Source organism: Nematostella vectensis, chromosome 4, assembly GCF_932526225.1.
Source record: "Nematostella vectensis chromosome 4, jaNemVect1.1, whole genome shotgun sequence".
NCBI lineage: Eukaryota > Metazoa > Cnidaria > Anthozoa > Actiniaria > Edwardsiidae > Nematostella > Nematostella vectensis.
The window spans coordinates 14,565,018-14,578,243 of NC_064037.1; the positions used below are offsets into that span (position 1 = coordinate 14,565,018).

A 13,226-nucleotide genomic window follows, 5' to 3' on the forward strand; every position below is an offset into this window, starting at 1 on the left:
TGAATTTAATTAATAGCGTAGCCAAGCGCGGCCGCAGGCCGCGCGCGTAGCCCCATAGGCATAGAAATATGGTATAGGTATGCGACTTGATTTTTGTGGTCATCGCGCGGGTACCCTGTGGTGTCACTCGCCAGCCAGCCAGCCAGCCGCGCGACTCCCAGGCCCCATAGGCATAGAAATATGGTATAGGTATGAGACTTGGTTTTTGTGGTCATCGCGCGGGTACCCTGTGGTGTCACTCGCAGCCAGCCAGCCAGCTGTAGCGTTGCAGAATGGTCCTCGTTGCAGAAGTGTCTAACCAATCAGATTGTCTCTTGTATCTCCCATACCGTCCATCCAATCAAAGTGCCTTGTGATCGTGTCTTGTACCTCGTGGAGATCGTGCCAAGGGGAGATCGTTCATAGGGTCGTGTTGGAATTGTTAACTTGGTGAATCACTTTTTCAGCATTTACCCTTTATTCAAGGTAAGGATCTCCATTAATTATAATAATTTTTGGGTAGATGAAGTTCTGCTGAATATGTTCCTCTTGAAAATCTCTAAGCAAAACAGCGAAGACTATTTAATACTTAAGTATTAGCTCAACTGATGAAAAAAGCAAACTCCATCCAACCTTAAGTTATTAGCCCAACAAAGTCATGGAATAATGCATGTTTAATTATGTTACTTAAGACGATTTGTTAAGTTCAATCAGGCCCTGTTTTTAAAATTAGGTAAGGTTTTTACGCCGTTCCAAGGAATTCTATTTAGGAGTTCTGATTGTTTTTACATCAACCTCTCCGCTCCTACATCAAGCATCCAGTGACACTTTCAAAGTATTGCTTTTGTTTCTCTGTTAAAATACATCCCTTTGTTGATATATTATCTGCAAGCATACCAATCTTATCAAGTGAGACTTTATGTTCTCTTAAGGTATAATGATTTTTGGTTATCCTTACAGCTTTTCCCGATTAAAGTGGATTCCGATTTGTGTTATTTTGCCCTTGTAATCCACGTGTCGGTAGCCGTTTGTGGTGTCCGGAACTTATAGTGAACGAATAATAAGGAAATACGAGAAAAAATATAGGAAGCGCCCTATATTAGCATTGTTTAGAATCTAAGTGTTAGTGATTTTTTTAATTTTCAAACGCATTAATTCCTAGCTCTAGTGGAGCGGGATTTGAATGATGTTGAGCCATGCTTGTGTTTAACGATCTCAAATAATCATTTTTGTATTATCTATCTATTTTATCTATTATCTGTATTCACTTGTATTGGACTAAAACATTTCTTCGGTTACCCTATTTCTGAACAAAAGCCTTATTATGTATGGCTTTGTGTGCATAAATTTATGCAAACGCTTTATGAGTTATGGATGGTTCATGTGCGAAATTACTTAAACAAAAGCCTTTAAACATAAGGGTCTGTTGTAATCATCTTTATCCATTACCAACAATTTTCCCTGCCATGCTAATTTTTTATATGCTTTCTTGGAACTTTACTAGCTTTCTAAAGATTTGCCACCTAATAATATAAACGGGATCTGGTGGATGTTGGAATTTTGGAAATTCCAAATCAAGCATGAAAGCAAAATAGAGTAATGTTAAAGAGTTTGTAAGATGCAAAAAACGATTTGTAAAAGGTGGTAAACAGTTTCAGAACATGTATATACAGTAACTTGTGTTTGAAGTCGTCATAAAACATAAAGTAATTGAAAAAAGATTTGTCAGTTATTGCACATAAACATACAGAAATAATATCACATACATTTTTCAATATTATGCTTGGAAAAGCTTATATTTAGTCACAGATGTGAGTCATGTGTCACACTCTGGTTCCAATACTGTATATGCATATAGCTGTGTAGGCTAAATGTCACTGTGACTTGGTTTGCAAAAAGGAAACATTTGAACTTAACCCATATGACTCCTAAGTAGAGGTTTTCAAGCAATGGATGAGATTATAGAAAGGGTTCTAATGGGTTTTTGGAGAAGTAGGACCTTGAATATGCATTTTGTCATGATAAACGAGACCTAATGGAACATTTTGCACACTGCAGGGTAAAAAGTCTGTCAGTTCCTTGCATGTTTTCTTTTATTCAAAATTCGTACCTACAAGATTTTGGCTTTTTAGTGAATTTTGCCCTGATCCTCCTTTGCACTATTCATGAACTATGGGATGAAAGTTACGTTATAGCTTAAGGTAGTGGTACCTATTTTCGGACAGTGCCCTATTATCAGACACTAAAAAAAAAATCATAAATAGGAAAACACAACAAAAAATGACCCATCGAGTCGAAGGGACAAATTCAGAAATCATGTATCCTAAAGCTTTTATTGTTTCGCAAAATTAAAAATAAGTTTCTCTCACGCACCACAAAATGGCCATTGAAATCCTCTCTTTGACTTGAATACGTGAGTAAGAAAAGAAGCTGTAAAAAAGTCAAGATTTACCGACCGTGATGATAATCACTCGGCCAATCCGCCATTTTGTTGTTGATCTCTCTTTCCGTAGTAGAACTAGCATAAACAGGAATGGTTGGGACCTGTTTTTACACCCCATTTTACAGGGAAACCCTCACCATATATGAAAGATGATTTTGTATAAATTATTAGAAGAAGGAACTTGGAAATCAGAGCCATAACTGTATGTCTGTATCTCTTGTGTTTGTTTCCCATTTAGGCTAATTCTACTAGAGTTTTTGAATACAAATTGGCTTGAGAACATACATAGAGATATCATTGCTAGGTGCAAAGTGTGTTAAAAAGACACAATAGACTCTGCTGTACAATTGTACTCACTGATTTTATACACCTATTTAAAAATACGTTGTCAGCACAAATGGAAAAAGGCCATTGGACAAATCACAGTTTTACAACCAAAAGGACCCATGGATCCCAAAATTATTTGTTCCAAGTTCAGAAAAATATAAATAAAACATAAGACTATCCATTAAGTATAATTAATATATGGTTCTGACATCGCTTGAGTTAATTTATCAGCTTTATTTTTACAAACAATTGCTACCCATAAGAACCTTTTAGTAGTAGAACTGCCATTCGGCAATTGCCATTCGCTGTTCGCACTGACAACCTTTATTGAAATAGGTGTATGTGAGTGTGGAGCAAAGGGCAGCTGCCTGGTATTTACACTTGCTTGCTACATTTCCATTGACCTGTATGCCTTTTGTAACTATCTGTCAACATAGTTTTGAAACTTGAAAAAGTGACCCAGTTTTTAATTTTCTCACACAAGCTGAAAATACACTAAAATGTGACTTCATGTGTATATGGGACTGGTCCCAGTTAGTCCCTTTTTGTGAGTTCAACTGTATGTGGGTCTGCACAACCCACATTGAGGTACTACGACGGTATTACACCACAAGAAAAAGTTGTTTAAAAAAAACTAAACATGTTCTGTTTGACAGGCTGGAATGGCGGAAGAACCAGGAGACATACAAGGTAAAAGTCCAGCCAAACATGCAAACATGTTGTTAACCACTGATGTGTATGTAAAAGTAATACCGGGGCTGAATTTTGGTTGCCGGAAATCGCCTAGAAGTATACCCATGTCAAAGATTGTACTAAAACATTTGTTGTCACCGGTTTTCAAGAAATTGTCGCCTTTTTGTTATCCTAAATAAAAAGAATCGCTTTTTTCACGCGAATTTATGAAATGTGAGCTTCAAAACATTGAGCAAAGTACAACAGGGATTAGAAGAAAAACCTACTGTAATTCACACTTTTGTTGTGTCCAGCAAACATCAAACTACTTTGACTGACGATTAAAAAAGTCTCAACATATGTAAATTTTTGTCATTCACCTTATCGCCTAAGTTTCACTAGGATGTTTTTTGCTCTTTGGGTTTCTTCAGTGTCTTACACAGACTTTCAACTTCACCACTCTGTAAAAAATTTTGGAAATTAGCCTTCTGTAGTACCTTAAAGAATGGCAATCAAGCCGCCATTTTATTCTCCCGTTCAATGCCAAGTCACACAAGGCATCCATTTCCATCGGCTAATTCAAGCGAGTAACCAAGATATTTTCAATCAAATATCATCAATAACGTATCAAACTTCATTTTTTAGATTGTTATTTTGAAGTCTCCTTGCAAATAAACCATTGTATTTTCAATTGTAAACAATAACAAAGGAGTGGTTAATCGACATTCTTTAATAAACCAATCATCAATCTTTTTTGCAAACATACAAGATGCTTTTGGCTAGGCATAAAACATTAACAAAGTAGAACAGTGTTCTCCTTTCCTACAATGGCAGCTGACATTTATGATTATGCCATGGTACAACAAAAAAAAAAGGTTTTCCGTTTTACACTTGTTTATCTAGTTAAAACAGAGTTTGAAATAAGCGCAACAGTGCTTATTCAAGCAATTACTGTAGCTATTTAATGAGTCACATTGATTTGGTATTAATTAAATAGATTATTTATGTAGAATATCAGAATTAATGCTTTTATTTTGTCAATTTAGGTTAAGTAATTTAAAGCATTTATCAGAGTATGAATAGACAAATACAAACCAAATCAAGGGTTTTAGGTAGAGTTCTTTAACTGAAAAGTATCAAGGTTCAGATTTGTGGATAAGCAGGTTATCAAATAAAAATTTGATTGAGCAACCTGGTATCATATCTGTTACACTGGACTTGTTGTTGATAACAATGTGGCTATTACAATTCTTGATGACCAGATTTAAAAAAGGACAAGAAATTCATTTTCTTTTGAAAGTTGCAGTTGTGATTTGGATTTTCGTTGGTCCATAATCATTAAGTTTAGTATAGGCTTCAAGCGTGTGATTTCATATGTGCCTCGGCGGCCATGTTGGTACTTTGTTTGGAAGTGTAAAAGCCTGTGTATTAAGATTGGATTTTTTTACTAAATACCTGCTTTATGGGTATCTTTGTAGAGAAATATGGTTTTCAAGCAATGGTTAAGAGATGGATAAAAGATTCCAGAGACCTTTCAGAAAAATTAGGATGTTGAGTACTCATTTTAAAGTGAAAACAATTATCTAGTTTGCCACTTCATACTCACATTTTACAATGTGGCTGCATATCCTGTGAAAGCAGATCTCACTAATCTGTCAACATTATTCTAAAACTTGAAATAACGATTCAGATTCTGTTTTTCACAAACCAAAAACAATGATAGAAATCTCTTTGAAGTCCCAGCATGGCCTACTTGCCAAATACCTATACTTTTGCGTGATTTGCAAACATAGAATTGCAAAATGTCACAAGCATGTATTTCAAACATTGTTTGCCTGTTCATTAATGAAAATCTATAAATAGGCTAGTTACTTATACTTAGCTAAGGCTAAGTTACTTATACTTAGTTTTAGGTTAAGTATTTGAAGAACATCAAATCACATCAATTGATGATGCTTAGGACTCATTTGATAGGAAACTAGATAATTGGTATCGTTGTTTTCTTCTAGGTGAAAATGAGAGTTTCTGTCTGTCCTCAAAAAGTGGGTATGCAAAGGTTGCTGCTACTGTCTTACAGCTCTTTGACTGCTACTCGTCTTATAGAGACGACATCCCCACTGATGAGGTGGAATGCCTGAAACTGTTTTTTCATGCCAACAAGAGGCGGTTCTTTGATGGGCGATGCACTCAACGGCCAATATTTCTGTTGTCTGTGAGCTCTGGCATCCTCGACTTGGATCCTAATGGCCTTCCAATCCTATTGATCCAAGCATACTCCAGCAAGAAAGTTGTCTCTGTAAAGCAAGTTGTCTATGCTGAGCTGCTAGAATCCACTCTGCAATCCCTCCATGCAATTAAAGGAGTCCATGGTGTCTCAACATGCCTTCCTGGTGGAGTAAATGCCTTGAGTCGCCTTTTCAGTAAGAGTTTTTTTTATAAAGGCTCTTTCAACGAAATACGAAAATTTGTGTCTTGCTGTCAGTCTTGTCAAGTCAACAACCCCTTGCCTATGACATCCAAAAAGCCCCCTAAAGCAATACGGACTTTTCGTCCCCACCAACGTCTACAATGCGACCTGATAGACATGGCACCAAAAAAGTCAAGGGGTTTTATGGCCATCAACCAGTGGAACTACCGCTACATCCTCACTGTTAAGTGTTGTTTTAGCAAGTTCTGCTGGATCTTCCCAACCGTTGGAAAATCAGCAGAGGAGATAACCTCTATCTTAAGACCCCTTTTTGTTAAGGAGGGTCCCCCTGCTATTCTCCAAAGTGACAACGGCGGTGAATTTGTGGGAGATGTGGTCAAAGTCCTTGCATCACACTTCAATGTCCATCTTGTGCATGGTAGACCACACCACCCTCAGTCTCAAGGTCAAGTAGAAAACTTGAACAAGCAGGTGAAAAGGTACCTCGCTAGGTTTCTACAGCCCCTACCAAGAGACGAGCAAGGTGCTGTCTGGCCTCTTCTCCTTAGTGGAGTAGCTGATTTGTTAAACAAAAGCTGGCACTCCACTATAAATGACACACCATTCAGGGTATACAAGAACAGAGAGCCCTCCCATCTAGTCCCCGAAGATTCTGAATGGTTGGCTGGCGCTGATGAAGAATGTTCTGATGACTACGTGTTTAATGAAAATGACTTTTCTGAACTCGAAGCTTCACAGAACATGAATGTTTCAAACATAGATGGTCTTTGTAAAGATGTGTCATCACTGACTTCGGAATCCATCATTGCCTCTTCCCTTGGTGTTGCTGTTGGTCCTTTCTTTAATATCAGGAAAGAAAGTCTAGAGTGTGATGCAGCCCCCTCTCCCTCTTGCTCATCTTTTGGTGATATTGAAAGCTATGGCATCTCTGAGCTTTCCCTAAATGAATGTCTTGGTTGCTTTGCCAGTGATTGCAAGATCGCCAAGTTTGATGTGTTGGAAGCGACTGAGCACACCATCCATAGGAATGTCCAACGCTCACTGAAGAATGTGAACAAGCCACCCCTCTCTAATAAGCCACCCTTCTCTAATAAGCCACCCTCTCTAATAAGCCACCCCTCTCTAATAAGCCACCACTTTCTAATAAGCCACCCCTCTCTAATAAAAGTCACCTCTCTCTAAAAGCCACACCTCTCTAATAAGTCACCCCTCTCTAATAAGCCAGCCCCTCTAAAAGCCACCCCTCTCTATAATAAGTCACCCCTCTCTAATATGCCACCCCTCTCTAATAAGCCACCCCTCTCTAATAAGCAACCCCCTTTAATGAGCCACACCTCTCTAATAAGCCACCCCTCTCTAAAAGCCACTCCTCACTAATAGGTCAACCCTCTCTTATAAGCCATCCCTCTCTAAAAGCCACTCCTCACTAATAGGTCAACCCTCTCTAATGAGCCAGCCCTCTCTAATAAGCCACCCCTCTCATAAGCCACTATATAAATCACTATATTCCCCAAGTGATATGTTTGGAGTTGATATCCAATTTTACACGTGTAAAATTAGATACAATTGGATTGATTTTTTAAGGAATAATCGGAATCGGACAGCAATGTAAAACTTGGGCAGACAAACGAAATGTCATACAAATAAGAAAAAGACCATTACGTTCCCAAGATTTTAAATAAAACGAGTCACAGTCACATTATAAACTGTATTTTATTTCTTTTGTAAACAATGTTTGTTTTAAAATCAGCAAATCCCAAACTCATAAATATACAATTAGATGCAAATGTTCGAAATGAAATTAAGCGGGTCAAGGGGGGAGGATGTGTTTGTTTTTTTGGATGGGCAGACATCAGCAAAAAAAAAAAAAAAAAAAAAGAGACTGTAGCGGATCTATTAAAAATTATACTAAGATTACTAATCCTGGTATTTGACAACAAAATGACCGTGAATTGCACAATTTTTAAATTAGCTAGAAAAAGGGCGATACGTCCCGACTAATCGGATGATGCGGCAAAAAAGAAGCGATTTCCAGCGTATAAGTTCTTCCAAAATTTCAAAATGTATTGGTGCAGATTTGACAATTCATAGCTTCATCATCCTTTTCATCATCGTTTTCAAACTGTCCAGGCTTCGTGCAATAAAGTCGAAAATAAAAATAGCCGACATAGATGACACGCCGCAGATGCTTTTTCTTAGTAAGCATTTTGTAACTTCCCTTGTCTTAGCTATAACATAAGATATGACCTTTTAAAGATCTTCCAAGCCTTGTGCTCTGCTTGAACAGGTATTTCATAGTGAAATATTGCACTAGTGAAGATCTCAAAACTTGCTGACATTTGTTACGTTTGCTGACATTTGTTACATTTGCTGATATTTGTTACATGAAAATAGACATAGCCATACTCCACACCCCAATGTCATTTTGGAACGAGTTTGTCTTTCCTGATCACACATCATATTACGCTGCCGAAATCTTTAAACGTGATTATAGTAAAAGATTCGGTGGTATAAAACTGACTATTTTTTTTTTTCAATATTCCCAGTACGTGCTAATGGTTTACAAAAAAGATATACCCGTATTTTCGCCACAAGCGTCCAAAATAGCTTAATCCAAAAAATATAGGGTTATAAACATTTCGTTGTATTGCTGTCTTTGTTGAAATAACATGCAGTTTCTAGCCGTGAGGCGACTCAATAGTCTCTTAGCGCGTTCTTCCAGGAGCTTCAACATTATTCTTTAACAGTATCTACTGCTCATCCTACCTAAATAATATGGAATATTGAATAGTACGGTAACTACAGACCTGTGCCACATTATTCCATGCTGAGGCCAGGAGGGAATACACCTTTTCATAGACTAGGTAATTAGTTGTCGTAGAAGGCAGTTGATAACATTAACTGCTATCCCTTAGAGTTTAGGGACCACGCCCTTTCTCTGCCGCATAGGTGTCAAAACTTATATTGGCCACACGTAGGATAGAATTCTGCTAGGGAGACCCCTATTCATCCCCCCCTTATGAGACAGGTTTGGCTTATTAGAGGGGGATGGCTCAACAGAGAGGGGTGACTTATTAGAAAGGGATGGCTTATCAGAGAGGGATGGCTTATCAGAGAGGGCTGGTTTATTAGAGAGGGGTGGCTTACTAGAGAGGGGTGGCTTATTAGAGATGGGTGATTTATTAGAGAGGGCTGGCTTATTAAAGGGGTGACTTGTTAGATAGTGATTGCTTATTAGAGGGGTGACTTATTGGAGAGGACTGGCTTGTTTCATAAGGTTGGCTTAATAGAGAGGGTGGCTTATTAAATAATGCACTCTATGCAGCCTAACAGAAGGTGCACACTGGTATGTAAATAATGTAATACTAGAAATTTTGCCAAGGGGTGGGTTAATAGAGTCGTGGCTTGCTAGAAAGGGAATGCTTATCAGAGGGGCAGCTTATGAGAGAGCTATGTTTTTTTAAAGATGGCTTATTAAAGAGGGTTTGCAGAAAGGAAGGGCAGATCATTGAGAGTGGGGGGGGGGGCATATTATAGAGGGGGGATTAAAGGGCAGCATATTACAGTAGGGGAATGTTGATTTGGTTAGTGAACAGCTGCTTTAGGAATATGTTTCATTGCCATTCAGAGACAATGGAGTCACCAAGAAACATGTGATTTATTGAAAGATTATGCAAATAAATAGTTACATAACTACAACAGAACATTATAAGCTATGATGTGACAAAGGTTGCTTCAGTAATCAAATTTGGAAATCCATCATGCCTGCTGAATAGATGGACAAAGGTAGTATAAGTCAAGTATAACATACAAGTGAAAATCTCTTAGAGCTTGAAATATGTAAAACATGTGAATTCTTCATGATCTCGATGTTATTTGTGAACCAATAATCTGAAACTTAGGCTCACTGTCTTTATATGTGTCCTTAATTCCAATGGCACAGTTGAATTCAAAACTGGACTACTTGCTTGGTGCCGCCATTGAATAACAAAATTTGACACTGCCTGAAATAAATAAAAAGGGAATTCCTCTGCAGTATTTGGGCAATAACCAACTGTGATGTGTGGACAACTGCAGTGCAATGACTTGGTCAGGATGAGATAATCAAGGTGGTGAAGCCCCTGTGACAAAGAAAAATCATTGTAACCTTGTATTACATATTACAATTGAGTCAAGAGAACATGTTGAAGATGTTAGAAATTCATCTTAAAAACACTATCTGGGCAAATGAGGAATAGCAATGTCAGATGAACGTATAAGAAGTAGCCAAAGACAAAGTTAAAAAAAACATGTTAAAAAAACTTTTACACTAAATGAAGACCCAGTTTCTGAAGCTGAGGCTAATTTATTTACTGTTAAAGGTGATTAAGTGCCATTGTTACTTAGATTACATAGAAATAACAAATTATTAATTACCCCATTAATGTACTTTTGCGCAAATTTTTGGGAAAAACAGACCAAAAACAGAAACCTTCCCCCTATTTCAAGTCCCACACTATCAGTCAAGTTCAGCTACTGCTGATCAAGCAGTATGCCTTGAAGTTTCCAACAATGCACTGAGGTGTCTTTTCAGTCTGGGGATGGTGGCAGTCTGTTGCTGACAACAGTTTTGCTTGTAATTTGCTTAAAAATTACAACTTTTTTACATCAGGATTATAAAATTATAATTTATTTACATAAATAAAAAAAATCAGTGAAATATAAAATACAAGTGCATAATGTCTTCAAAGTAACAAATCCCCCTGTTAACATAGTAGTAGATAGGTTGCTAAGCCAGCAATAAAAACATAAATACGCTCTATAGCAAGTTCTCTATAGCTAATTTGGTGTTTCAACAATAATCCAGGAAAACAATGAAAACAAAGTTGCAACTTAGGGAATACTAATCACTAAGTAGTAAGCACTTATTTCTAACTACACTCCCCACTTATTCTCTATTGCCTCATTCTCTATTGACTAATTATCCCCACTCATTCTCTAATTCTCTATTGCCCCTTGAAACTTTAATTACTATGAGATTTAGGGGGTTCAAATAGAGGGTGCTGATTGGTCGAGGTGTCAGTGATTATTTTCTAATAGTTATTAGTATAAATATGAAATTTAATGGATTGTTTAAGGAAGGATTTGATAAGGTGCAAAGGATTGGCAGGCACACAAACAGCATTTGCAGCATTTGGCAGTCATAGATAGCTATGGAAAAAGTCTAACATGATAACTGTTCAAAATCAAATACCAACTTTTTGGTGGTCAATGGTGATGACACGCCTGATAGAGAAGCATTCTAACGACTGTTGATTTCTTTTTATCTCATTAAAAATTTCAACCCAGGCTGAGTTTTCAGCACAGTCAGGGGTTCCAACCGGGTATTCCTAAAATGCTTGTAAAATTGCTTTTTCTATTATATGAGCGAGATTTCCAGCCTGGGCTGCTCACCCGTGCTAGGATTTTCACCCCAAGCTCCAGTAGTGGATGGAATATCTCCATGTAATCATATAAATAAAGAACACTTTATAAGGACCTTTTTTTTATATGAACGTCCAGCATTTCACCAAATTTTAAGAACTGCTAAGAACATGCCGAGGTGCTGTGAATAGTTTTAACTGTTCAAAAACGAATTTAGTACAGGCTGAAGCTAGCTACTAATATGAAAAACATTTTCAGTCGCCTGGCCATACTAAAGCTTCAGCCAGGGTTGATATTCGTAATGTAAACAGACCCTTACAAAAGGCAAATCTGAGGATATGCCAATTCACCGTATTGATTTTTATGAGGAAGAGAAAGATCAAATCAGGTTACTTAGGGGACTGTGTGATAATTGTAAGCTTATAGCTGCAATCTTACTGTACAACTTAGCCCAACTTAGATAGTGGAACTGATTGATTATCAATTGAATGTTTTACTCGCATTGCGTTCACTTGTTTATTAGTAGTAGCCTTCAAATATATTTCCTATGAACTACTTGACCTGCTTAATTGGGGATATCTCCCCTAGCGAAGGACGGTACGAAAGTAAAGACTCGATTTTTCGAGAAGCGAGACTCACCTCTTAATGGCTTGTCTCCGTCTTAGGACGGACTCCAGTAAGGGAACATAACATGGCTTTTGCTAAATCCTTTTCTCTTGGGTGTTTCTCTGCTATTTGAGTGTTTCTCTGCTTTATCAATTCCTCAGAAATCAGTTATATTATCAACAAACAACTGTTCTGCCACTCGATCCCAGTGTCACACGTGTGGTATTCTAACAAGGTCTATGATTGGACACATGTAGTCCTATCTGATTGGTTAGACACTTCTACAACGAGGACAGTTCTGCAACGGTACAGCCAGCCAGTCAGTCAGTCAGCCGCGCGACTCCCAGGCCCCACTCGGCCCCGAAAGGCGACTAAATACAAGCACGGAGCAAGGGAAAAAGTTCTTGTCGATTATGCGATGATTATTTATTTTGCCTCAAATTTTGTGACTTAAGGATAAAGTCAACTAGAGGAGATCTACTAACATTCATTCACGCCAAGATTTATCTGGTTTTAGCTAGTAAATTTAAGCAAGTAACAGTTCACATTAAAAAGCGAACAGAAGCACAAGAAAGCGACCCAAAAAAACAATGCAAGGTGAGTTTCGGACGACGATTTGTATTGTCTATTGAGGATATGACAGTTATTAGGCTTTTTGTTGTCCTTTTTATATGCTTTGAGAATGCGAGTACTTAACTCAGTAATCAAATTATTTGAGCATAACAGGTTTTGTTTTGACATTCTTCGTTTTATCTATATTCTTGATTGTGTTGAATAAAATAAAATACAACAAAAACTGGAATTCGTATTTAATAAGACTTCTTCAGGGCAGATTGATTGTGTTGAGATATTTCATAAAGGCTAACCAATATCGTGTTGCATTTGTCAAATACTGCTAAAGAAGACCGTTCTTGTCTTTATATCCTGTGCTCTTAGTCCTAAGAAGATACATATCCTTAGAAGATACAGCAGCTTTTTCAACTTACAAGAGAAATTTTTCTTACCGAGGATAAAAAAACCCTATTTTCAATATGTATTGTTGTTATTGTCTGCATCTTGCATCTCATGTGTTTATTTTTTTTTCAAATAGTTGTGGAAAATTAGTTAGATTATAAACAGCTTGATAAAAAGATTGTTTTGAAAGAAATAATAAATAATTGTTTTCACTCTTTTATGAACCAGGAACTACCTGAGGGCCAAGATGAATGCTAAAGACTGGAAGACATGAGAATTAAAAATCATGTCTTGAAAAGAACAGTAGGATGTTCTTATTCACTAGTCATTTGATACCCCACACCCATGGTCCCAGGGAAGGGTGGGGGATTAAACTTTAATAAAAGCCTGTTTCCAAGTTAAGAGTCAAAAACA

The 13,226-nt window shown here is 37.4% G+C and overlaps 1 protein-coding gene and 1 long non-coding RNA gene across 2 annotated transcripts; one reads left to right on the forward strand and one right to left on the reverse strand.

Annotated features, from left to right (window-relative positions):
* The first annotated feature begins 235 nt into the window (after positions 1-235).
* Positions 236-10,142, forward strand: LOC116612450. The gene is made up of 3 exons (XM_032373159.2): positions 236-465; positions 3,406-3,439; positions 5,431-10,142. Exons 2-3 carry the CDS (start codon positions 3,412-3,414, stop codon positions 7,029-7,031), a joined length of 1,629 nt encoding a protein of 542 aa, XP_032229050.1. The 5' UTR covers positions 236-465; positions 3,406-3,411; the 3' UTR covers positions 7,032-10,142.
* On the reverse strand, positions 9,489-12,253 carry LOC116612458. The gene is made up of 2 exons (XR_004293913.2): positions 11,892-12,253; positions 9,489-9,970 (listed from the first exon to the last, which is right to left on the reverse strand). It is a non-coding gene; the product is annotated as an uncharacterized LOC116612458 (long non-coding RNA).
* Between the last annotated feature and the right edge of the window lie 973 nt (positions 12,254-13,226).

What these genes read in the sequence shown, in the direction of transcription:
- LOC116612450 (XM_032373159.2), top strand. Translation starts at nt 3,412, where the DNA reads ATGGCGGAAGAACCAGGAGACATACAAG. An exon ending in AGAACCAGGAGACATACAAG is followed by an intron (nt 3,440 to 5,430) that starts GTAAAAGTCCAG and finishes GTTTTCTTCTAG; the next exon opens with GTGAAAATGAGAGTTTCTGT.